At 32.7% G+C, this 23,512-nt stretch overlaps 5 protein-coding genes across 10 annotated transcripts; 3 read left to right on the top strand and 2 right to left on the bottom strand.

Moving 5' to 3' along the window:
• Positions 1-737: 737 nt before the first annotated feature.
• Positions 738-2,704, top strand: LOC114942323 (small ribosomal subunit protein uS8A). Its single transcript, XM_029317664.2, has 4 exons — positions 738-823; positions 1,406-1,540; positions 2,140-2,305; positions 2,573-2,704. Exons 2-4 carry the CDS (start codon positions 1,408-1,410, stop codon positions 2,664-2,666), a joined length of 393 nt encoding a protein of 130 aa, XP_029173497.2. The 5' UTR covers positions 738-823; positions 1,406-1,407; the 3' UTR covers positions 2,667-2,704.
• A 2,320-nt stretch (positions 2,705-5,024) lies between these two features.
• LOC114936565 (uncharacterized) lies at positions 5,025-7,403 on the top strand. The gene is made up of 3 exons (XM_085482634.1): positions 5,025-5,222; positions 5,698-5,886; positions 6,082-7,403. The coding sequence occupies exons 1-3, from the start codon at positions 5,172-5,174 to the stop codon at positions 6,310-6,312; spliced, it is 471 nt and encodes a 156-aa protein (XP_085338760.1). The 5' UTR covers positions 5,025-5,171; the 3' UTR covers positions 6,313-7,403.
• Nmdar1 (glutamate ionotropic receptor NMDA type subunit 1) lies at positions 6,352-22,481 on the top strand. Of its 6 annotated transcripts, none has more exons than XM_085482631.1 (18): positions 6,352-6,414; positions 8,501-10,540; positions 14,963-15,150; positions 15,522-15,773; positions 16,417-16,611; positions 16,677-16,777; positions 17,060-17,233; positions 17,431-17,544; positions 17,674-17,833; positions 18,060-18,276; positions 18,444-18,578; positions 19,231-19,388; positions 19,725-19,959; positions 20,129-20,277; positions 20,400-20,557; positions 20,832-21,004; positions 21,223-21,476; positions 21,723-22,481. In XM_085482631.1, the coding sequence occupies exons 2-18, from the start codon at positions 10,468-10,470 to the stop codon at positions 21,966-21,968; spliced, it is 2,982 nt and encodes a 993-aa protein (XP_085338757.1). In that variant the 5' UTR covers positions 6,352-6,414; positions 8,501-10,467; the 3' UTR covers positions 21,969-22,481. The 6 variants fall into 6 exon arrangements, with proteins under 6 accessions (XP_085338757.1, XP_029165637.1, XP_085338756.1 ...); XM_029309804.2 differs by having other exon boundaries at positions 6,353-6,414; positions 10,284-10,540; XM_085482630.1 differs by lacking the exon at positions 6,352-6,414 and adding an exon at positions 8,130-8,226.
• On the bottom strand, positions 7,337-10,341 carry LOC114936560 (monocarboxylate transporter 12-B-like). Its single transcript, XM_029309802.1, has 4 exons — positions 10,234-10,341; positions 9,277-9,983; positions 8,605-8,825; positions 7,337-7,616 (listed from the first exon to the last, which is right to left on the bottom strand). The coding sequence occupies exons 1-4, from the start codon at positions 10,339-10,341 to the stop codon at positions 7,429-7,431; spliced, it is 1,224 nt and encodes a 407-aa protein (XP_029165635.1). The 3' UTR covers positions 7,337-7,428.
• On the bottom strand, positions 10,468-13,262 carry LOC114936564 (uncharacterized). Its single transcript, XM_029309808.2, has 4 exons — positions 11,625-13,262; positions 10,894-11,160; positions 10,630-10,773; positions 10,468-10,532 (listed from the first exon to the last, which is right to left on the bottom strand). The coding sequence occupies exons 1-3, from the start codon at positions 12,035-12,037 to the stop codon at positions 10,683-10,685; spliced, it is 771 nt and encodes a 256-aa protein (XP_029165641.2). The 5' UTR covers positions 12,038-13,262; the 3' UTR covers positions 10,468-10,532; positions 10,630-10,682.
• Positions 22,482-23,512: the final 1,031 nt, after the last annotated feature.

Genomic DNA, 23,512 nt, shown 5'->3' with positions numbered 1-23,512 from the left:
TGGTTATATTTTGTTTATAAAACTATGTAAAGAATTCGAACTGTAAATGAAAAATTGATAATGATTAAAATTTAAGGCTTATTATGGCTAATAATGAATTATACAGATCCAATGTTTAACTTGTAAAGGCAATAAATAATATATATAATAATTATTTTAAAATTAAGAAGTGTATATATATATACTGTATGTGTAAATGTGTGTGTGTCACATGCGTTATGCATAAAATATTTTGTAACTTATATGAGAAGTATTTATCTATAACATTTTTATAAATAAATATGTAAAAAATAATTTATTATAGTTTTATTTCAGTATAATATAAAAATATCCAGAACAGATTATATAAAAAATCATGTGCGTTATGCATAAAATGTTTATAACTTATATGAAAGGTATTTATCTATAACATATTTATAAATAAATCTGTAAAAAATAATTTATTAGTTTTATAAATTATTGTATTTTAGTATAATATAAAAATATCCAGAACAGATTATATAAAAGAATGCTTATATACTACATAATAACGTGTATGTACATATTTATAAATTAAAGAAAATATCATGTGCGAGCAGTGATATGCACATGAATAAAACTTATGTGTCGTTTGATTAAAAATCGCAATATACACATGTTTATGTACAAATAGATTTCGCGCCATGTAATAGTATTTTTCTATTAAGATGGCAACACTGCGGAATTTCAACTAGGCGCATGCGTGAAAAAAAACTCTAGCAATGCTGGTCCCTTGCTTCTTCTTTCTCTTTATGGGCGCAATCGAACGTGTATGATTCCGTGATAAACAAATTATAAATCGCAGGTAATCTTTCGCGATAAAACCCATCGGATTTTTATTAATACAGTGAAGGCTTCTTTAATCCGTTCGCGTATCCCAGTGATGATATTTCGCGATTTCGACGAAGTGTCCGCGAGATATTGAGATGCAAAGTGACCCGGTGCGATCTGTCGCATCTGCCACGCAGTTGCTTTTCATTTAAATTCGATAAAGTTGTATTGTGTGGATACGAAAGCGCAATAATTAGGATTACGAAACTATCGATTTATTTATATTTTTGTCTATACTTTATGCAATAATTAGTTCATAATCGTTTATTTATATTTTTTCATAGAGATCAGCTTAGATTAGGTTAGATTTTATTACAAGAAAAAAATTAAAGGAATACACATTTTGCGAATAGAAATACAATAGTTTTTATTTATTTTAGAGTCATATTTTTCCATCAATTGATGTGCAGTAAAATAAATTTAATTGACTTAAATCTTTATGATAAAATCTTTGAAAAATTAGGATTTTTATAAGATAATTATAGTGGGATAATTTTGATATTAGTGCAAGTGTATATGTTTGATTGATACTTATCACATCACGTTTAATTTTCAGTCATGGTGCGTATGAACGTTCTCAGTGATGCTCTAAAGTCCATCAACAATGCCGAGAAACGTGGGAAGCGGCAGGTATTGTTGAGGCCCTGCTCCAAAGTGATTGTCAAATTCTTGACTGTCATGATGAAGCATGGTGAGTAAATCTAGTATAATGTTAAGTAGACATTTAGACTTATAAGCACTTGCATCTAGATTGAGTATATACATTAAATGTCGATGTGTAGCATTTAAAACAGTATACACATGTTGACACTTAGTGTATACATTTGATTTAGACAGAAGTGTCTACATTTATACCTAGCATAAAAAAAATTTATAATATAACATACATCTTATTATACATATGATACATATACATATAATGTATAATTTCATACATATTTATCTATATATATTTTTTCTTAAATGTACGAAAAGGAAAAACTTATAACGAATTCGGTTGGATGCATTAGTGTGCACTGAGTGCACATAAAGGTTATTGCACACAATTTTACAATGACATAAATAATTAAAAAAGTAAAATAATATTAATAGTAAGAGTTATTATATTATCATTATTCATATTGAACAACTATAATTGCTCTTACTATTAATTATTTTCCTTTTTTAATTACTTTTGTCATTGTAAACTTGTGAGTGATAAACCTTTATATGCACTCAGTGCGCACTAGTGCATCCAATCGAATTCACTATTAAAATCATACTTCAAATTAATATCTTTGTTGTATACAGGATACATAGGAGAGTTTGAAATTGTGGATGACCACCGCAGTGGAAAAGTGGTAGTGAATCTTACTGGGAGATTAAATAAATGTGGTGTTATCTCTCCCAGATTTGATGTACCAATCAATGACATTGAGAAATGGACTAACAATCTTTTACCTTCTCGACAGTTTGGGTAAGTGTTTGTCTATCAAGAGATTTTACTTTATAAATGATGATAAAGATATATTTTTTTTTTATATTGCATACAATTCTATTGTTATTTATAAGTTCTTAGTTATTTATAACAAATTACTAAGATAATTATGCATAATAAAATAACAAATGTTAGTAATGAACAAAAAAATTGAAGACAGAAAGTTTTAATTAATTGCAAGACTATAAATACATATATTATTGTATTATATTATATATATATATATATATTGTATTTACATTTCAGATATGTCGTATTGACCACTAGTGGAGGAATCATGGATCATGAGGAAGCTAGGAGGAAACATCTTGGAGGGAAAATACTTGGATTCTTCTTTTAATTTTGTTTTTAAATAAAGATGTAAGAACAAAAACCTTATATTTTTAAATGACTTCTTTGAAAACCAAATTTTTCATTGTTTCCATTTCAGAAATTTCCTATATGCTTATAAAGATTGGTTGATTGCTTGATTACAATGAATACTTTCAATTTTTGATAAAATTTTGATACAGTGTCAAAAATGCTTTTTTCAAATGAAATTAAGCATAGTATAGATTCTTGACTATATTATAGACTATAGAAAATAGTAGTAAGTAATTGAATATATCTGATTTTAAGTCTTTATATATCTAATAATCTAATGTACAAGAGAGAGGCTTTGAAAATGTGTGCGCTTAAAAAAAAAAAATTACGCATTTTGAATATTTTTCTCGTGTTTGACTGAATTTTTTCATGTAAAAATTATACAAAGCGCTTTTATAGATGATAGTATACGTATAGAGATAAAGTATATTCGTATAGAGATCTATGGTTAGTTCGTGCTTACACACACCAGAGAGAAGGATGAGAGTGGTCATCCCCTCGATTTAGCTGCAACCGGAATTCAAAGCGCCTCTATGTGCACAAAACGTGCACATTGAACTACGTAGCCATGTGCACGATGCTCCCGAGTGGTAACAGGCTATGTGCACGGTACGTGGTTCGATTCCGTGCTATGTGCACAGATGAGCGCCAGTAACACGTAGCTGTTAAAGGAGATGAGTTCGAGACCTCGCAGGGCCAATTTTTTTTTTTTTTTTTTAGTACGACTATATTTGTCAATTTAATGAAATCCTTTTAATTATTGTGGAATAAAGAGATAAAATGCATTTCTCAAGCGTACGCGAGAAAATCGAAATCAAAAATAATGAGTGCCGTATAAATACGTATGGAATAGAGCGTTATATCGAAGAGCGTGTGGCGTAGCGTTAAGGGGCTAGACACGTACCGTCGAGGTTAGAGGTTCGATTCTCAAGGAGTGACTTTTTTTTTTAATATTTTTTTATTTTAAATAAAATTTTTTTTTACCATAAAATGTAATTTTTACACAAAATAAATGTAAATAACACGATTTATTTACTTATAACACGTATATTACAAAAATGCATTTTTCTTTGCCTCAAAAAGCCGTGAAAAGCCGTCTGTAGAATAGCTGTATGCGATAGGAACTTGTATGATTATCTGTTTAATTAAAAATTATCCGATTTATGTCGTGTTTGGTGTCGTTGAAATCGCAAAAATCTCAATAATCCATTAATATTATTTTCGAATAGATAAAATGCAAAATAAAGGTTTTAGTTTTTCACTTATAAGATGTTTATATTTGTGAATTGCCATGGATGGGGAAGCCTATTGTTCGAGAGTTCGGAACGTTCTTTGATCTCGATACTCGGGCGCTCGGGCCCGCTTATCTTTTCGAGCTCATCTCACAACTCGTCGTGTGCGAGAGAGAAAGCGAGACTGCGTATAGAGCGAGCGAGAGGACCTATCATCAAAGAAAGTTCCGAACTCTCGAACAATAGGCTTCCCCATCCATGGCAATTCACAAATATAAACATCTTATAAGTGAAAAACTAAAACCTTTATTTTGCATTTTATCTATTCAAAAATAATATTAATGGATTATTGAGATTTTTGCGATTTCAACGACACCAAACACGACATAAATCGGATAATTTTTAATTAAACAGATAATCATACAAGTTCCTATCGCATACAGCTATTCTACAGACGGCTTTTCACGGCTTTTTGAGGCAAAGAAAAATGCATTTTTGTAATATACGTGTTATAAGTAAATAAATCGTGTTATTTACATTTATTTTGTGTAAAAATTACATTTTATGGTAAAAAAAAATTTTATTTAAAATAAAAAAATATTAAAAAAAAGTCACTCCTTGAGAATCGAACCTCTAATCTCGACGGTACGTGTCTAGCCCCTTAACGCTACGCCACACGCTCTTCGATATAACGCTCTATTCCATACGTATTTATACGGCACTCATTATTTTTGATTTCGATTTTCTCGCGTACGCTTGAGAAATGCATTTTATCTCTTTATTCCACAATAATTAAAAGGATTTCATTAAATTGACAAATATAGTCGTACTAAAAAAAAAAAAAAAAAAAAATTGGCCCTGCGAGGTCTCGAACTCATCTCCTTTAACAGCTACGTGTTACTGGCGCTCATCTGTGCACATAGCACGGAATCGAACCACGTACCGTGCACATAGCCTGTTACCACTCGGGAGCATCGTGCACATGGCTACGTAGTTCAATGTGCACGTTTTGTGCACATAGAGGCGCTTTGAATTCCGGTTGCAGCTAAATCGAGGGGATGACCACTCTCATCCTTCTCTCTGCACACACAATGCTAAACAATTTCAATGTTGTGTAGTTGGCAGCACTGAGTGCCTGCATTGAAGGAGCCATAATCGCTTATTTCTTTGTTACAATTGTCATGTATTTATATTCCTGAAAAGTAATCTCTTTGTTCTATTGTTGCAATAAAGAGAGACTGGCCGGAAATATGGCCAAAACTAAAACAATTAGCAAAGGATGCCCCAAGTGTGAGCAACAGGTATTTCTAAATTGTCTTTTTTTTCCTATATATTTATATATTTCTTTATATATATTAAATATAATATATGTATAAAATGGCGTACTATTTGTTTTCTAATATTTCGCAATTTATCGTGAATTAATCTTCTACTTTCTTTTGCTACTTATCAAATGTTTTTTCTATTTTAAGTAAATCTTTAGTAAACAAATTTAACATTAAATATATATGTGAAATAAGAAATATATATATATATATATATATATATATATATATATATATATTGATTATATCAAAAATTTAATTTAATAATATTTTTATTAATACATATTGTTTCAATAATTTTATAATTTAGTAGATATGAAATATTTTGTTTATTATTGCTTTTATATTTATTTATTTTATTTTATTTTATTTTTTGACATAATGAATACATATAAATTGCATTGTGCATTGAATAAAAAATATTGTTAATAAATCACTTATAACATATAAGGTACCTGTTGCCTGCAAAGCTTGTCCCTGTGGACATTCCTTTTTTAATGCACGGCGCAATTCTATCAAAAGTCCACCCAGTCCTGATGGTGGCGCAATGAAAACAAGGAGAACTAATCGTATTAAACGCGAGAAGCCAAATTATTATGATGCTTTGGAATATGACAAGCAAACGAAAAAAAGTAGCAAAGTAAGAATTATATAGAATATTATTATATTAATATTAATATTTCATAACATAGATTTATATGATCACAATTAGATTCATTTACACAAAACAATTACATTCTTTCTTAATATTATTGCATAAAAAAGATATATTTTTCTCAAAATATTTTATATTCTCAGTACATATATATAAAAATTCTATTCTCTATTCTTTTAGATCAGACAAACCACAGATACTGCAAGTGATATTGATTGTCGGCAGTTGAATAAAAAGAAGAAGCGGAAAGGAAAGGGAAAGGGTAAAAGTGGCAGTAATAGTGGAGCAGGAGATGATGACGATGAAATGGATGGGATCAATGGCTTATCACCAGAGAAGCAACTCACTTGTTCTCTTATATTGCAAGAACTAAATAATAAAATGAGAGTAGTAGCTTGGAAGCCTATGTGAAGTTGAAAATATATAGATACATGTGTATCTGTTTGACAACTCTGGCAACATCAGTTCAACATGATTGCTACTATGCAGTAATAAGGTGCAAATAAAACAAAGGTAAGCGGTGTTATGTGAATTCCTATGCCATTGGAAATTTACCAAAATACATCGATTTCCCTATATAGACATAACGGACTGCCATATAAAAGTCTCAATATGTAATATTTTTTTATGTCATACTTTTGTGGATTATTTTTTATCATAATTGTGATGTTATTTCAAAGTTGTTGTGTATGAAACATATAAACTTAATTTGTGCTTTCTATCAATATATATACTGTCTATATCTGTATCTCACAGATTCAATCCTCAAAATTTTATTTATCTAATATTAAAATTACATATAATGATGTAATTATGACTATGTCATTTATAATCATGACTGCCATATATAATATTCTTAATATGGATATAAATATAGTTTAACAAATATAATCTTCCAAAACTATTTATAGTAATCGTTATATTTACCTATTTGAAGACTAAAAATATGTAAAAGTCATGACTATATATATACATATTTTTTTTTTATTTACATAAATGCGCTTAGATTTACTTAAAACAAAATTGTATATATTTTTTATCGTCTTACATAGCTCTTCTTGAGTATAGCTCTTCAGAATATCAATTTCATACACGTTTATATTAAGGGTTAAATTGTGGCAATAAAGATTTGTACATACAATATAAATAATAAAGTTAAGCAAGGTAAATAGTTTTATTTAAAAACTGAATTTATATTTAACATGTGCACTATTCATGAAGCTTTCAGTAAATATTATTTTGATTTAGTAGAAAGGATATGTGATGAGAAATATTTAAACTTTTAAATGAGAAATATGTAGCGAAATGCACAACTTATTTAATTAAATTTATCTGATGCACATCTTGTAAAAGTATTCTGTGGCAGTAGGAAATGTCAGAAATTAAATGAGGAGTTTATTGATACTTGGAAAAGAGCTCAATGAACGCAGTGATGTTTCTTTTTTGTGACAACTGTTATGATTTATTTATTTTCCTATTACACATTAGATCACTTCACATTATCAACGATCACATTTTCAAAATAATTTACTCTTTTACGGTAGTGTCCCCTTGACGATTATTATTCTCGGCATTCACGGGCAGCTTTGTTGCTGTTGTTGAATTTGTCTGGTTTTCATTGAAAACCAAAAGTAGAGGTAAACCTCCTACGACCATACATGTACCCATGCACAGAAAACACACGGTATAACTTCCGGTTACATCGCGTAAGTAACCTGGAACAATATTAACGTTGTTTCACACTCAAAAGTTATTAAGATGACAAGAATTAATTACATTTAAATAGAACATTATATCGATATAATATTACATCTAAGAGAGAATCCTTTATAAAAATAAATATGCTTATTTAAATATATATTGTAATCATATAATATGTAGAATCCATTTCATAAATTCTTTATTTTTTTATTTTTCTTTCGGAAATTTGATACTAGAAATTAATATCTGTTCTTCACAATTTAATTTAGAGTTTTATTTGCAATTTAATAAGGAATAAAGTATTGTTATTTACTCTTGAAATTTAATTTGCGAAAATACTATCTATTTTCAATCGTTTGTAATTTGAATGCATTTTCTCTTTAACATATGACATTTTCTGACATTTTCTCTAATGAATAATCGATTTCAAATTGATAACAATAATATGACTACAGTATTTAATCTAGTTCAATAATATATATATATATATATATATATATATATATATATATATATATAACATTCAGTCAAGAGAAAATTCTATTAAGAGAAAAACCAAAATAAAAATCTGAAGAAATATAAAAAAAGATGTGAGCGATGATTTTCACAGACAATAATCTCAAGGTAATTAAAAAATCATTGAGCTAAAAAACATCCTTGGTAAATATTGGCATATATTGTATGCGCGCGTGCAGCTTCTATATTTTTATCTTCGCACCTTTGACATAATTATGTGCACGTAATTAACATGATGTATTATAGTATTACTCAATATTTTTTTATTGTTGTCTCTGGGGGTGCATAAGAATTATTTTGCTCATTATTTTTACAATTATAGACTTTTTAGAATAGTAATAAATTCAATTTGTGTGCGGCTTTAATTAATGTACATATCAAGGTACATACACATGAAGAAAAGGATATTAATCCAATTCAAAGAAGAGGACAGATGATTACTTTTGAAAAATAACATCAGCATATAGTTCTACGGTTGAAAAATACCTGCAAGTGGTGGAATGGAGATCGCACCGAAGCTCTGGAACATCCTCACGAGACCATAACTGGACGATATTTTGTCGGTGCCGTATTGATCGGCGAGCAGGACGGGAACTAGGAGAAACCAACAGCCTAGGCATAGTCCATACATGCCAACGGAACACGCTAATACGTAAAAGGAGTGAGCCATCGGGATCGCAAGAACCGCCACGCCGGCACCTACTACGCTGCTCGGTGAAAAAAAAAGAAAAAGACATCGATACTCGATAAATAATTATTATACCTTGAGCCAAATTGCTCCAAGCTCTCTCAGGCAACAAAACAAAACTTTTCTAAAAATATCACTTCGATAATTAATTGCCTGTTTATTTAATATCTACTGAAGAGAGAATAAAAATGGTATCCCCAGGATCCTAAAATATCTTCCAAATGTGGCGATTTGTAATTTTGGAGCATTGGAGAATAAACGGAAACGATTCGATCGATAAACATCAGCGTCGGCCTTTGCAATTTTTAACGAAACGATCAGAAATAGAATTGAGAGAGCTACTTTCTACAAGACATAAGTTTTGTTATGTTTTTTTATAATTGATGCGACACTCCGTAATAATCTTTTCATACTTAGATAGATTTTACGGAGATAAAAACACGTGTCGTGTCGTGAATAAAATCGCTCACCTTCCGATATATCCTTTCCGTCGATCGAACAGCTTGAGATCCGACAACCAGCCAAGGCCGAGTCTACCGCACAAGTCGAGAGCGGCGGAGATGGCCACTAGGTAGCCAGCCTCCGACTTGGTGTAACCAGCGGCGTGGACATACGCCGGCAGGTAGTACAGCATGTACGGGCTACCGGTGGACATCAAACTGACGGAGATGCACATCATGATGAACTGAGGATTCTTCAGTAGCGACAGATCGAGATAGCGCGTCAGTCTCTGCATAAATGTGATCCTGGATTCTGTCGACGCTGTTAGTGTTAAGGACGGCATCCTGCTTGGCGGCGACGACGGCTGCTGCAGCTGCTGTTGTTGTTCTGGACCCACCGCTGCCACGGATGATTTCAGCGATCTCAGCGACGTTCTCGCGGCCTTGTACACGCACGTCGAGTCCGTCGACAGATCTTCTACGCTGTGCAGGATGCTGGAACTGCGAATCTTGGCCATAGGCTTCATACGAAGACCCTCGCCCATCACGTCCTTCTCCTCGTCGCTGTCGGTCAATTCGACCGCCACCACACCGCTGTTCTGGTGGAACAGTTCGTTCAGTATATTATGTCGGGCAGTTGAATCGTTGGCGAACAGCAGCTCCAGTTTCTGTTGCGTCGACTTGTCCTGATCCTGGAAATAAATTATTTCGACTATAAGAAATGACAATAAATCAATTTATTTCCAGGATCAGGAAATATCGGTTAGTCATAAGTTGACTTTTCTATGTAATATTATTTGTATACTAGCATAAGAATACTGATGGACCTTGGTTTTTAAAATAAAATAAATATTAAAAAAAAGAAGAGAAATATTTTGTGATATATTTAATAAATATATAAAAATAATAATTGTTGATATCAATAGTAAATATATATTATCTGTACAATATATATTATTGGATTTACATAACATTGAGATTTTTTACCTGTTCCTTCACTTCTTTCTCGATCTTTTCTACCAAAATATTTTCCTCAGGTGCATAATTTTCGTCCAGTGGCCGATACAGCGTCGCGCTGACGCATACGTGCAGCATGCAACCGCCCAGCAGCAATATCGTACCGTGGAAACCGAAGTCTTTGACCAGAAATTCGATCAGAAGCGGGAATACGAAGCTACCCGCGGCAGTGCCGGACACGCAGATTCCATTCGCCAGTGCACGATGCTTGTCGAAGTATTGCGATACCAGGATTATACCCGGCGTCGTAGACAAACCACCGCCGATACCTATGAAGGTATTTTTTTTCTCAATATTTATGCGATAACGTAAGACAAAATGTCTTTCGATGAACGCGAGAAAACGTATAATTCAAATTTAACAAACCTGTCAGCACTCCAAATGTAAAAAAGAGATGTATCAATCGCGTGGCAAAGTAACTAGTTGTAAGTCCTAGAGCGCAGAAAAGTCCTCCCACAAAAACCACTGTTCGACAACTGTATTTCTGACAGAGCATACTTGTTACCGGAGCTGCGAAATATCGATGTTTATTAGTGTAAAAAGAAAACAATATATTGGTGTGTTAGATTCTAAATAATTTCAAGATCATAACAAAACGGAATAGAGTTTTTTACAATGAAGACGATTTACCGAGCGCTAGACATAGGCACGTCAGAATAGCTGGTATCCAGGACGCGACCGAGGCAGACGAGTCCTTGAAGGTCTCCATGACCTCGACGTAGAGCACAGCCGTAAGACTTGACTAACCCGGTCACCCAAAACTGCACGAAGAAGGCGCCGAACACCACCACCCAGCCGTAACCACCATCCAGGGGAACATACGTAGTATTTCGGGGTTTCCTGCTCTCGTTTTTCTGTCGGGATTTTCTCCTTTTTGGGGCTATACACTTGACGGACCTAAACCGACATTCGGAACGTTATTCAAACGAATACTATTCGCCAATTTTACACAAAACACAATACTATTGCGATATAATACACTGCACATAATACACAACTGGTTTTTTATTTTTTTTTCTATTTAACTGTACGATTCTGTGTATAAATGATACATCTCTTTGGAAAACTCTAAGATGTGATAATAGCAAAAAATTTAAGAATAAATTATTCTATAAACGCGATAAAATTCTTAAGCGTAAAGTAGAAATGATATCCGTAGAGATAAAAGAAAATTTGTTTCATATTTAGGAAGAAAATCCTATTAACTTAAGAGAAATGAATCAGCGCATAGAAGCTTATCAGAACAAAAGTTTGAAAAATACTTTTTCGATAGTATTATTAATCCTTAATTATTAATCAGCGGTCTTATCTTCCCGATACCTGATTCTCATAACACCCCGAATATTCGCTCCGACACCGACCTGAGCTCCCTAGATTTAGCGATGAGCGGCCGGGCAGTGAGGCTGGATATCGTCAGCAAGTTGTCATTGTCTTCGTCCTCGATGAAGGTGCCTTCAGGACTCTGCAGATGCGGCGGCACAACTGGGGTCGACGTCGCCGTCGCCTGGACCGCCAAGGATCCTGGTCGCTTCGGCGACGGTGCCCCGGTGGCGACGCCACTCAGGTCGAACACCGGTGCTGAATGGATAGAGAACAGCGAGCCTAGCTGCGTCGCCGGTTGATCATTCATATTCTCGTCGATGACCGTGCTGCTGCCCGCGATGACCATCTCCTGGGACGACACTGCCGTTGCGACGACGCCGACGTCGGCGTCCGCCAGGAGGCTCGACGCCCGACACGCATCCTGAAAGCTCCATTCCCGTGGTAGCGACATGTTTCCTCGGCGGCTTCCTCGGCGGAACCGGGGGGACCGTAATACATTGGATTATGTTACTTGGTTGGTCGCGCGTGGTTTACTTGTACTTTGGTCTCTTCTCTTCTGATCGTCGACGATCCCTCGAGCCTTTTTCTCGGTTCCTCTTCACACCAGATTCACCTGCTCCTCCACTGAATGGAGAACGAATGTATCTTTTGGTCTGGTAAACGATATTCACCCCTAGTTAGTGGTGTTGTTTAAAACAAGGCAACCTTTTTTCTCTTTCCTTTTCCTTCGGCTATAATTCCTCGAGCCCCTGGATGGGGCTTTGGTGCTTCTTTAATTGGTGTTTGAGGATAAGCTGAATGAACAGGAGCAGGTGAAAAAGTCAACGCGATCAGGACCCTCTTGTTTAATTACCAAAACACTTCCCCCGACCTTGTAGAGTAGACTAAGGTTCTCGATGAACACACGGTGAGTTCGCAGGGGGTGCGCACGCAGTCTGTGTGGTGGAGGGTTGCCACTAACTGGAAATTTACAGTAGGATCGATACACGTCGGCTATGCTGACGTGCAATCTTCGCGGAAATCACCCACGACCCACGTGCGAACGCACTGACAGAGGAAAAACCGCGTACTCTATATGTATATAAAATGAATGCGAAACAAAAATCTATCGTTTTTTCGGCCAACACAAAACTGGGTTACATGCATATGGAAAAATACAAAGTTTTGCAATAAAGAGAGAAAATAAGTCAATCTATGTTATAAACACCTTACATATAGAGCGTTAGCAACCGGAATGTTGGCAATTGGGTGAAACTTGATTCTCTGTCGAGAAAATAAAAATTACTTGGATAAACACAAAACTGTATCTCGATATAATATATTATATCCAAATAGGAATTCGAAGCTTTTTAATAAAGGGAAGAATGATAAATCATATTATGCTTGAAACATCTTGTATATAAGTTTCACCCAATCTGTACTTTGATTACATTCCAAGAAAATAAAAATTGCTTAAATATAATATTATTATATTCATATTTATTTATATAGAAGTGCAAAACTTTATATATTGAAAGAAGGTATAACAAATCATCATGTTTGCAACACTTTGCATGGAATGTCAGTAATTGGACAAATTTTGAGATTGTTCCGAGAAAATATTTCAATATTTATTACAAAAGAAAGCTGTAAGAAATTTTGTAAACAAAATTATCGTTTTTTAATGTGATATGTAACGTTTAATTATCATAAAATATTTATTAAATAAGAATTTTAAATAAGAATGACGTGAATGTGAACATATTGTATAATTAATGCGACGAATGTCGATTCATTAGTATTGCATTGATAATTGTACGAAAATTTGTCATTTTATTATTTAAATTAACTTGATATTCCTTGATATTTCGATTGATGTAAGATCGCTCGAAATTTTTTGAAATCCTTATCATTTATAGAGTCACTCTTCGCATTGCGGTTCAATTTGTCTCCTTGATATCGACCTTCGCTCATCGTTACGTCATCTAGCGTGCACAGTTCGTCCTCGATTGCTGTAATTATCTAATAGCAATTATAGAGAAAACGCAGGGATGATTGTGTTTCACGAATTGCTGCAACCGAATGTAATTCAAATCATTAGGTCGAAAAAAATGTTTATATGCTATTAATTATTATTATTATTATTAATTAGTTTAATATTATTGTGTAATTTTGTCGAAAAAAGATCAAGACTATCTCATCAATTTGTAGCTCTCAAAATAATGCGTCAGAATTGCTTGTGAGATAAATCTTGTATAGTAAATTTATAAAGCACACAGTCACGACAATAGATATAACAATATTGATAATAAATAGTAGAACATATCGTTTTGCGACACTTAGCTCGATCCGCTCCGTTTGAATTTGGCGATTTCTCAATAATCAAACCCCCTGTGAGGAGAGTAACTTCTACGCGCAGCATCCGACTGGATCGATGACAAATCTGTGACTACATCCCTCGCTCGCGCTCGCGCTTTATCTCGAGGCATTAGTACTTGGGCTGTTCCACGGTACACTTTCCTTGGGTGCGGATCGGTTTTGATATGTGACAAATAGTAGATCCCGATTGGATCCTTGGAGATCCGTCTCGCCCAGAGAATCGGATGAGAAGTTCAAGATAGGGCGTATATTATAAAGTGTCGAGAAATATACGTGAGTGAAAGCAGTTTCATCCTAAAATGCATGAATTGCAATTTAAATTAGTGAAATTGTCAATAAAATATATTTATTATTTTCAAATATATGCATATTCGTACAATGTGTAAGAGAGTAAATTATTTATGATAAATTATTGAAGGATTATATAAGTTATTATATTTGAATATAAATATACATAAAAACGAAGACGAGAAAAATTTATATAGTGGGATGAAATATTAGTGTATTTTTGTTTGGCGTTACAGAAATGTAAATAGCTTTTATCGAAAAATGGGCGGAGGCTGTTTAACGTAGAGGAGAATACAAACTTTCGTCGATAATTTAGTTAATCTTAGTAATAAATAAAATACAGCGAAGAAATATTATTTATAATTGAGTGAGTTTTATACACATTTATGTTTATAAAAAGAAAGCTGACATAAATGTTTTCTAACTTATTGTTAGACAAGTGTTATATTAAAATATAAAACAATATTTATTTATTTTTAATTAAAATAACACATAAAAGAATAAATTAAAACAAATACATTAAAAGATTACGATTGTTATTAATTGACTGTCGATTGCTTGATATTTATTGCTTATTACATATTATACATGATATACTTTCATTGTAATAAATTAAAATTAACTTAAAAGGCGTTAAATGTCAAATTCTTGAGGATTATGCGTACGTAATGATTTACAAAAAATTGCATTAATAATTCATCGATTTATTTTGTGGATATCCTTATTACAGGTGACTGCACAATGAAGAAATTGCACGTAAGGACTGTGCTATCACTCATCTTTATTATTTTACACAACGCTCCGCGTTTAGGACTTGCCATTGCCAAGTCATCGAACTACAATAATCCAAGTTTTTTCAAGATTGGCGGTGTCCTTTCCAACAATGCGAGTAAAGCGCACTTCGCAACTACGGTCGACGTAAGAGATAGATTATAATTAATAAAATTTTGATAAATTATCTTAAAAAAATAGTAAATGTAATACATGTATAACATGTAATATAAATATATCATACACATACATATATCTTAAATCATATATTTAATAAGTATTAATAATTTAAAATTATAATTTGAATGGAAAATATCTATAATAATGTCCAAAATACAGTTACAACAACAACAATATTATTATTAACTGTATTTTTGAAGTAGATTTTATAATATAGATTTTTTTATATATATTATATACAACACACGACTCGTGTGTATTGTATCTGACATATTCAACATTATGTATAGATATAGCATACATATATGTATATGTATGTATCTTTATGTATGTTTCAGAATCTCAATTTCAATTTCCAATACGTCAATAAAGGGGTCATATTTAAGCATACGGTAATTGAGATGGATTCCAACCCGATCCGAACTGCACTAAGCGTTTGCAAATCTTTGATAGCTGAACAGGTGTACGCGGTAGTAGTGTCACATCCGCTTATCGGTGACTTGTCACCGGCTGCGGTTTCCTATACCAGTGGCTTTTATCACATACCAGTGATTGGCATATCGTCCAGGGATTCCGCCTTCTCGGACAAAGTATGCAAGATAATCTGTTTAATATAATCTGATCTACATTATAAATATAATAGGAGCAATGCTCTAGAGAGCAATGTGTGATTTATATCGCGAAAATAAATCATTATAAATATGTAAAAAAAAAGAATTTAATATTTTAGAATATAAATATGATGTTTTTTAAATCGGCCAACAGAGCCAAAGCACGAAAAATTAATTATTCGGAACTGCATCTCTTGGTTTGAGATCACTAATTGTAAGTTCCATATATAAATTAATCTCGAAACTTACATATGGAGAAATAGGCGCGAAAAATATAGGTCCGAAAAGTTGCTGAAGCGGGAATATGTAAGTTTCGAGATTAATTTATATATGGAACTTAGTGATCTCAAACCAAGGGATACAGTTCCGAATAATTAATTTTTCGTGCTTTGGCTCTGTTGGCCGATTTAAAAAACATCATTTATATTCATAATATTGAGAGCCGATAAAAATATTTCTTAATATTTTAGATTTTAGATTTTCTTTTTTGCACAACAATGCTCTCCAAAAAGATGAAAATTTTAAGAATTGAGAAATTCATGTTATTAGATTCATTTTTTATTATACAATAGTGTTATATTATTTAATAAACAAAATTGTATATATAGCAATGTCTTTGCAGAATATCCACGTCTCATTTTTGCGCACTGTACCACCGTATTCGCATCAGGCAGATGTCTGGGTGGAATTGTTGAAGCATTTCAACTATATGAAGATTATCTTTATCCACAGCTCTGATACAGATGGTCGAGCACTCCTCGGACGTTTTCAGACAACGTCGCAAAATTTAGAAGATGATGTAGAAATCAAAGTGATCGTATGTTGCATCAAGTGTACAAAAAAGAATATATATTATTGTATGCTATTAGATCATTATTTCAGGTTGAATCAATTATCGAGTTTGAACCGGGATTGGACAACTTTTTGGAGCAATTGATGGAGATGAAAGGCGCACAAGCGAGAGTTTGTCTCATGTATGCTTCGTAAGTATTCACCATAATTTTTAACATTTACTTAGGAACTGTAATGGAAATAAAAAGAAATGTTAGTTTATAATATAAAATATAAATTATTTGTGATTTTTATTGTAATTATATAATATAAATAGTAATAATCTCTAACTGCATAGCATTAAGTATTACGATGTACAGCTTATTTTCATATTTTAATTCTTAATCCTTTAATTTGAAGCAATAATTTTGACTTTGAATAATCTTGATTTGTTGCGAAAATATTTAAATAAATTTGTAAATGTTCTTGGATAGGAAAACGGATGCAAGAGTGATCTTCAGGGATGCTGCCGCTTTGAATATGACTGGTGCAGGCTATGTGTGGATCGTTACCGAGCAGGCATTGGACGCACCGAATGCGCCAGAGGGCTTATTAGGATTAAAGTTAATTAATGCCACTCAAGAGAAATTACACATCACCGATAGTTTGTTAGTATCTTCGACATATCCAATATTTTTATCGTGTTATAATTCTGATGACAAATTCTTTACTTTATTCGAAATCGTTTTTCTTGAATTGAAGTTAAAGAATTTCTCTCGTAAATCTTTAATCGAGAGCTAGTCTTACTTCAAAGAAGTTTTATATTGTTAATAAAAAGTTTATCTCCTTTTTTAATTTATTACAGACACGTACTCGTATCTGCCTTACGAGCGATGAATGAGACAGAAAAAATCACCGAGGCGCCAAAAGATTGTAGCGATTCCGGTTTTATATGGGAAACTGGCAAAAACCTTTTCCAGTATGATCTCTCGTCTTTTTTATGACTCGACTTAAGTTTTTAATAAATATAACAACAAAATTCTAATAAATATTTAATAGTGGAATCTGTTATTAAGATTACTGTTGTATTATTATTTCTTTGAATTAGATACATTCGCAAGGAAGTACGATCACAGGGTTCAACAGGTCGAGTTGCATTCGACGATAATGGTGATCGTATATTCGCCGAGTACGACATAGTCAACATTCAGTATGCAAGTCCAGACAATAAGACGCAAGTGTCTGTCGGCCAGTATTTTTATCCTGCTGTGAGTAAATAATTCCAACAGTGATTTTTATCATTTTTACAATTTTATCTCAATTGAATAAAAGATATTTGTACAATAACGAATAACAGCTACACGTTATTAAATATATCTGATAAACAAATAATGTTATATTTCTACAAATAACAAGATAGCTTTACAAATGTAACATGATATTATTTTGGCACATACCGTCACACACTATCATATTTTTTTATAAATGTAACAGAATGGTACTAAGATGAAGTTGCGAGTGAACGAATCCAACATCATATGGCCTGGTCGTTTGAAGACTAAACCCGAGGGTTTCATGATACCGACGCATCTGAAGGTGCTGACGATCGAGGAGAAGCCGTTCGTTTATGTTCGCGAATTAGTCGATGGAGAGACCAAATGCATGGTCGAGGAAATCGCGTGTCCTCATTTCAACACAACAGATGGTGAAAGTACGTTGCTCTTATTTAACAGAATAACAAGTTTTCTTTCTAACAAATCTTCCTTTAATTGTTAACATTTTTATTAAGGCATATAAAGAACCGTCAATAGTAAGACATGTTTTAAAATTTATATTTTTTTGTAAAATAGATTAATAATTTATCTTTTTCATTTGCAGATACACGGATGTTTTGTTGTAAAGGATACTGTATAGATTTATTAAAAGAATTATCGAAAATGATCAATTTCACATACAGCTTGGCTCTGTCGCCTGATGGTCAGTTTGGCAGTTACATGATCAAAAACAGTTCAAGTGAGTAATTGAATTAGAATTGCGATACATAGTACATATACGTGAGAAAAAAAAACATTTTAATATATAAAAGATTTAAAACATAGCTCGTATACAGGGTGTCCCAGAACTAACGGAAAAGTTTTTAATGGCAGATTCCTAGTATTATTCGGAAACGATTTTTCTTCAGCAAAAATGTTGAGACACCAATAATTTTCGAATTATAAGCAGTTGAAAATAAAGTCTTTTTTGAAAACTAAGCCTTGTGGAAATAAAATATTAACAAAACTACATTTTTCAGTTAATTTTAGGCAGAGTTTGCTTTAATAGAATTTTAATATAAGGCTTAATTATAAAGATACATAATTATAAAGATACATAATAACAACAATTAGGAACATGCTAAAAATGATGGCCTTCCTCAACATTTTTACTAAGGAAAAGTCGTCTCCAAATGATACCAGGATTCTGCCATTAAAAACTTTTCCACCAGTTCTGGGACACTATATATTATATATATATATAGATAGATAGATAGATAGATAGATAGATAGATAGATAGATAGATTCATTATTATTTAGTTTGTAAATTCTTATTTTTAAGCATCGAGAAATTAATAATTCTAATTATTATTTTTTTTCATTTTCCATCTTTCGTATTTCACCGATGTAGTCGGAGGAAGGAAAGAATGGACTGGTCTTATCGGCGAGATAGTAAACGAGCGGGCCGACATGATCGTTGCACCGTTGACAATCAATCCCGAACGTGCCGAGTTTATCGAATTTAGTAAACCATTTAAATATCAAGGGATCACTATTCTCGAAAAGAAGGTATGTTCTACCTGGAAGTAATTTTGAATTATATTAATATTACATCTTAAATCAAACGAAAAATAATCTAAAAACAAGCGTTTTATTTAAAAATTAAGACTAAAAGTATTTTTATAAATATTTTTTAAATTATTATAAATGAAGATATATTTTATAAAAAGATAAATTTTTATAATACAATAATCATAATAATATATTGTTATTCTTTTACTTGTAGCATTTCAAAGTAAACTAAAATTAAAATTTTTATAAATCCTTTTTTTTTACTAAATAATTTCATAAATTATTTTATACAACAATAAATATATATATTAAGCGAGATTTTAATTAATTCAGCCTTCAAGATCGTCTACTCTGGTTTCCTTCTTACAACCGTTCAGCAATACCCTTTGGATTTTGGTGATGGTATCGGTGCATGTAGTGGCACTGGTTTTGTATTTGCTAGATCGATTTTCACCCTTCGGTAGATTCAAATTAGCGAACACCGATGGTACTGAAGAAGATGCTCTCAATCTATCCAGTGCTATCTGGTTCGCTTGGGGCGTATTATTAAACAGCGGTATAGGGGAAGGTAAACGTATATTCTTCCCTTTTTCTTTTGTTTATTTAACCGAATATTACTTGGAGAAGCTTAGAAAAAAATTGACTCTATGTTCAAAGTTTGAATCAAAGGATATCTTGAAAATTGATTCTCGCATATTACACATATTGCTATCTCAATCGATTAATTAAATTTACAGGCACTCCACGAAGTTTTTCTGCGCGCGTATTAGGAATGGTGTGGGCCGGATTCGCTATGATCATTGTTGCATCGTACACTGCTAATTTAGCTGCGTTCCTCGTTTTGGAACGACCTAAGACTAAACTCACCGGCATCAATGACGCTCGAGTGAGAATAATTTTATTAATTTTATTAATTGTTTCCTAAAAGTAAATGCACTGGAAATAAAACAAACGTATTAGTGAATAATTTAATGTATAAATACGTGTGACATTTGTGTTTGTATAAAGCTCAGAAATACGATGGAGAATTTGACATGCGCGACAGTGAAGGGCTCCGCCGTGGATATGTATTTCAGACGCCAGGTAGAATTGTCCAACATGTATCGCACGATGGAGGCGAATAATTATGACACTGCCGAAGAAGCGATTCACGATATTAAAATCGGGTGAATACTTCTAGATTGTTGATTTAACGCGTTAAAATTATTAAACATCTTTGCATCTTTAAAATCTTGAATCTTACATTGTTTTAATTTCATATACTATGCAAAATAATTATCTGAAAAAAAAATAAAATCTTAAATTAATAATAGAATGTTATTCAATATATTTTCAATATATTTTTTTAAAAATATTCTTATTATTAATAATAGAATGTTATTCAATATATTTTTTTATTTTATATTTTCTGATTAAATAATCACGTTATTTCTTTTTCAGAAAATTAATGGCTTTCATTTGGGATAGCTCGCGATTGGAATTTGAAGCTGCTCAAGATTGTGAGCTGGTGACAGCTGGTGAACTATTTGGTCGCTCAGGTTACGGGATTGGTTTACAGAAAGGGTCACCCTGGGCAGATGCAGTGACATTAGCGATCCTAGATTTTCATGAAAGTAAGCTCGCACTATATCGATGCTTTATTCTCGTTTTTAAATTTATTTCCTACGTAGTGAAATTCGTTCTTATAATATTTGTTATGTAATTTTTAATATTAATTTTTTTGGTATAAATATTATATCTATCTCTCCTTTACAACAAAAACTTCACATTAAATTGAATATACTAAATATCTAACACGTTAATGTGTATAATTATTTAATTTTTTTTCTAGGTGGTTTTATGGAAGGCCTTGACAATCTCTGGATTTTACACGGTAATGTGCAACAATGCGAACAGTTTGAGAAAACGCCAAACACCCTCGGTTTAGAGAACATGGCAGGGGTGTTTATTGTCGTTGGTGTTGGTATTGGTGGTGGAGTTGGTCTAATTATAATCGAGATGGTATACAAGAAACATCAAATACGCAAGCAAAGGAAAATGGAGCTAGCAAGACATGCTGCTGATAAGTGGCGAGGGATGATCGAGGTAATGTAATTAATTCAATCGTAATTGTAAATTGACAAAATCAATTTATTCAAATTATATACATTTTTTACAATCGAGATAATCAATTTATATTAAATTGATTAATGGTTTGGATCTATATATTCGTTCAAGCTCGCATTTGAAATTATTGCTTTCTCGTAAACTCATGAATGAAGCTTCAATGCTTTAATTATAAATTATGTGATTCGTACATTTTTGTACATCATTGTATTCTATCGTGAGCAGAAACGGAAAACTCTGCGAGCGTCAATTCAGAGCTGTCAGCGAAGGATCCAGAGCAATGGTCTGAATGATCCCGCGACAGTGAGTTTGGCGGTCGATACGGTTGCCAGGTCAAACGTAGGCTCGCGCAGTCCTGGTCGCGCCTGGCCAGGTGACAGCGACCTGAGACAACGGCCAATATCTCGCTCTGACGATATCCGATTATCGCCAGCCGCCTATACCGCCGACGTGTCGCACCTCATAGTCTAATCTCACATTAATTTGTAGTTTTTTACCGAATAAGAAGTATTGTGTCTTAACTGCTTCTAGTAGATTACAATAAGATATTTCCTCAGCAAAATATGAGGGTAAGGATATATTTAAAATGGTGGATGTATTTGAGATAATTAATCGTCCGCTCGTTAGATGTTTATAGAAGATTGCCATGAAATATCTTAAGAAAGTTTGTGAAATATATTTATTGTTATTGCATATAAAATGTTGGTTTGTATAAATCGTTGATTTTGTATAAATAATTTTCAAACAAGTTTCGAGAACATAAAATATATATGTAATTAAAGAATTAATATTTTTATTAATTCTCTAATTAACGCGCAAATATTTGATTTATTTAATGTTAAAATGTAAAGAAGTTTATTTAAAAATTAGCCATTGGTATTTATTTGCTATAACAAGAAATACATATTTTATCGTAGTAATCACTGCGTAATGTTGCGAATTGTAAAAATATGTTGAAATATAATCGATATTTGTTTTATATAAGATACTTTTAGACCTAATTCTATTACAATTATCAGTATTAGTTATTTAACTATTTTATCAATACGACATATATATAAATTATTTGAAATGAGGAATTTAAATTGATATAAGATTTTTTTTGCACTTTTTATATCTTGTTTTCTCTCTAAATTCTGAATATACATTTATTTCATTTTTAATATAAAAAGTGGGGACAATTTATATAATTTAATAACTATAATTAAACTAAATAAAATATTAGAGAAAAATAACTATTTTAAATACATTTTTATTAAATAATTCTGAAGTATTCTAAGTCATCTTACTTCAGATATATATTTGTTTATCAAGTTTGAACATAATTCAATTTAATTATGATAAATTAGTCTTACCCCTGTTACTGTGTTTATATTGTTGCTTACATAAAACTAAGCGTTGATATAGGATATGGATAAATATTCCAATAAGTTCAATGAATGGGTAAGAACTATTAAATCACTTTCCAAAAAATTCACCTGATCGATAACAAAGCTAACGATATATACTGTCGTAGGTGACGGAAATGAAGACGTAACTGAAGGGTATGCTGAGGGATATCCTGATGTGGAAGCAGAATAATCTGTAGATGGATCTGAAGGACTTGGATTTTACTACACAGTGGACGCACTAGCACTAGCCGAACTCGAGGCAGTTGCAAAGCTCGAGATGCCAGCTGGTTCACTCAACTTCACCACGCCGATTGCCGGAAAACTGGGAAAACCATTTAAAAGACCTGAAGAACCACCCAACTGAACAGCAGACTGTGAGATGGCGCCTATATTGGGCGCAGCTGACGTTCCAACAGCAGCTCCTTGTTCGTATGGTGGTAAGTACGTTGGTCCAGGTGTTGATACTGAAGGTGGTAAATATGTAGCAGGCGGACGCGTAGGTCGTGGTGGCGGTGGTGGTGCCGGTGGTCGTGGTCTAGGTGGAGGTAGATATGTACGGCGTGTAGGAGGTGGTGGAGGAGGAGAAGGGGGTGGTCCATATGTTGGTGGCGGTGGCGGTGGTGG

This window comes from Nylanderia fulva, unplaced genomic scaffold (genome assembly GCF_048542155.1).
Source record: "Nylanderia fulva isolate GAGA-0341 unplaced genomic scaffold, ASM4854215v1 Scaffold21, whole genome shotgun sequence".
In the NCBI taxonomy this organism is placed as follows: domain Eukaryota; kingdom Metazoa; phylum Arthropoda; class Insecta; order Hymenoptera; family Formicidae; genus Nylanderia; species Nylanderia fulva.
This window is presented reverse-complemented; position numbering and strand designations above follow the sequence as displayed.

Bases quoted from the DNA above. Each gene is read 5' to 3' on its own strand.
- LOC114936560 (XM_029309802.1), bottom strand. From the start codon at position 10,341: ATGCTGCACGTATGCGTCAGCGCGACGCTGTATCGGCCACTGGACGAA. The intron at 9,984-10,233 runs GTAAAAAATCTC...TCCTGGAAATAA, and splicing joins AGAAAGAAGTGAAGGAACAG to ATTGATTTATTGTCATTTCT. The intron at 7,617-8,604 runs GTATTTTTCAAC...ATATTGTTCCAG, and splicing joins CTCCATTCCACCACTTGCAG to GTTACTTACGCGATGTAACC.
- LOC114936565 (XM_085482634.1), top strand. From the start codon at position 5,172: ATGGCCAAAACTAAAACAATTAGCAAAGGATGCCCCAAGTGTGAGCAA. The intron at 5,223-5,697 runs GTATTTCTAAAT...ATAACATATAAG, and splicing joins GCCCCAAGTGTGAGCAACAG to GTACCTGTTGCCTGCAAAGC. The intron at 5,887-6,081 runs GTAAGAATTATA...CTATTCTTTTAG, and splicing joins AAACGAAAAAAAGTAGCAAA to ATCAGACAAACCACAGATAC.
- LOC114936564 (XM_029309808.2), bottom strand. From the start codon at position 12,037: ATGTCGCTACCACGGGAATGGAGCTTTCAGGATGCGTGTCGGGCGTCG. The intron at 11,161-11,624 runs GTCGGTGTCGGA...ATGTCGGTTTAG, and splicing joins GCTAAATCTAGGGAGCTCAG to GTCCGTCAAGTGTATAGCCC. The intron at 10,774-10,893 runs GTAAATCGTCTT...GATATTTCGCAG, and splicing joins GTGCCTATGTCTAGCGCTCG to CTCCGGTAACAAGTATGCTC.
- LOC114942323 (XM_029317664.2), top strand. From the start codon at position 1,408: ATGGTGCGTATGAACGTTCTCAGTGATGCTCTAAAGTCCATCAACAAT. The intron at 1,541-2,139 runs GTGAGTAAATCT...TGTTGTATACAG, and splicing joins GACTGTCATGATGAAGCATG to GATACATAGGAGAGTTTGAA. The intron at 2,306-2,572 runs GTAAGTGTTTGT...TTTACATTTCAG, and splicing joins TTACCTTCTCGACAGTTTGG to ATATGTCGTATTGACCACTA.
- Nmdar1 (XM_085482631.1), top strand. From the start codon at position 10,468: ATGCTTGTCGAAGTATTGCGATACCAGGATTATACCCGGCGTCGTAGA. The intron at 20,278-20,399 runs GTGAGAATAATT...GTTTGTATAAAG, and splicing joins CCGGCATCAATGACGCTCGA to CTCAGAAATACGATGGAGAA. The intron at 21,005-21,222 runs GTAAGCTCGCAC...TTTTTTTTCTAG, and splicing joins GATCCTAGATTTTCATGAAA to GTGGTTTTATGGAAGGCCTT.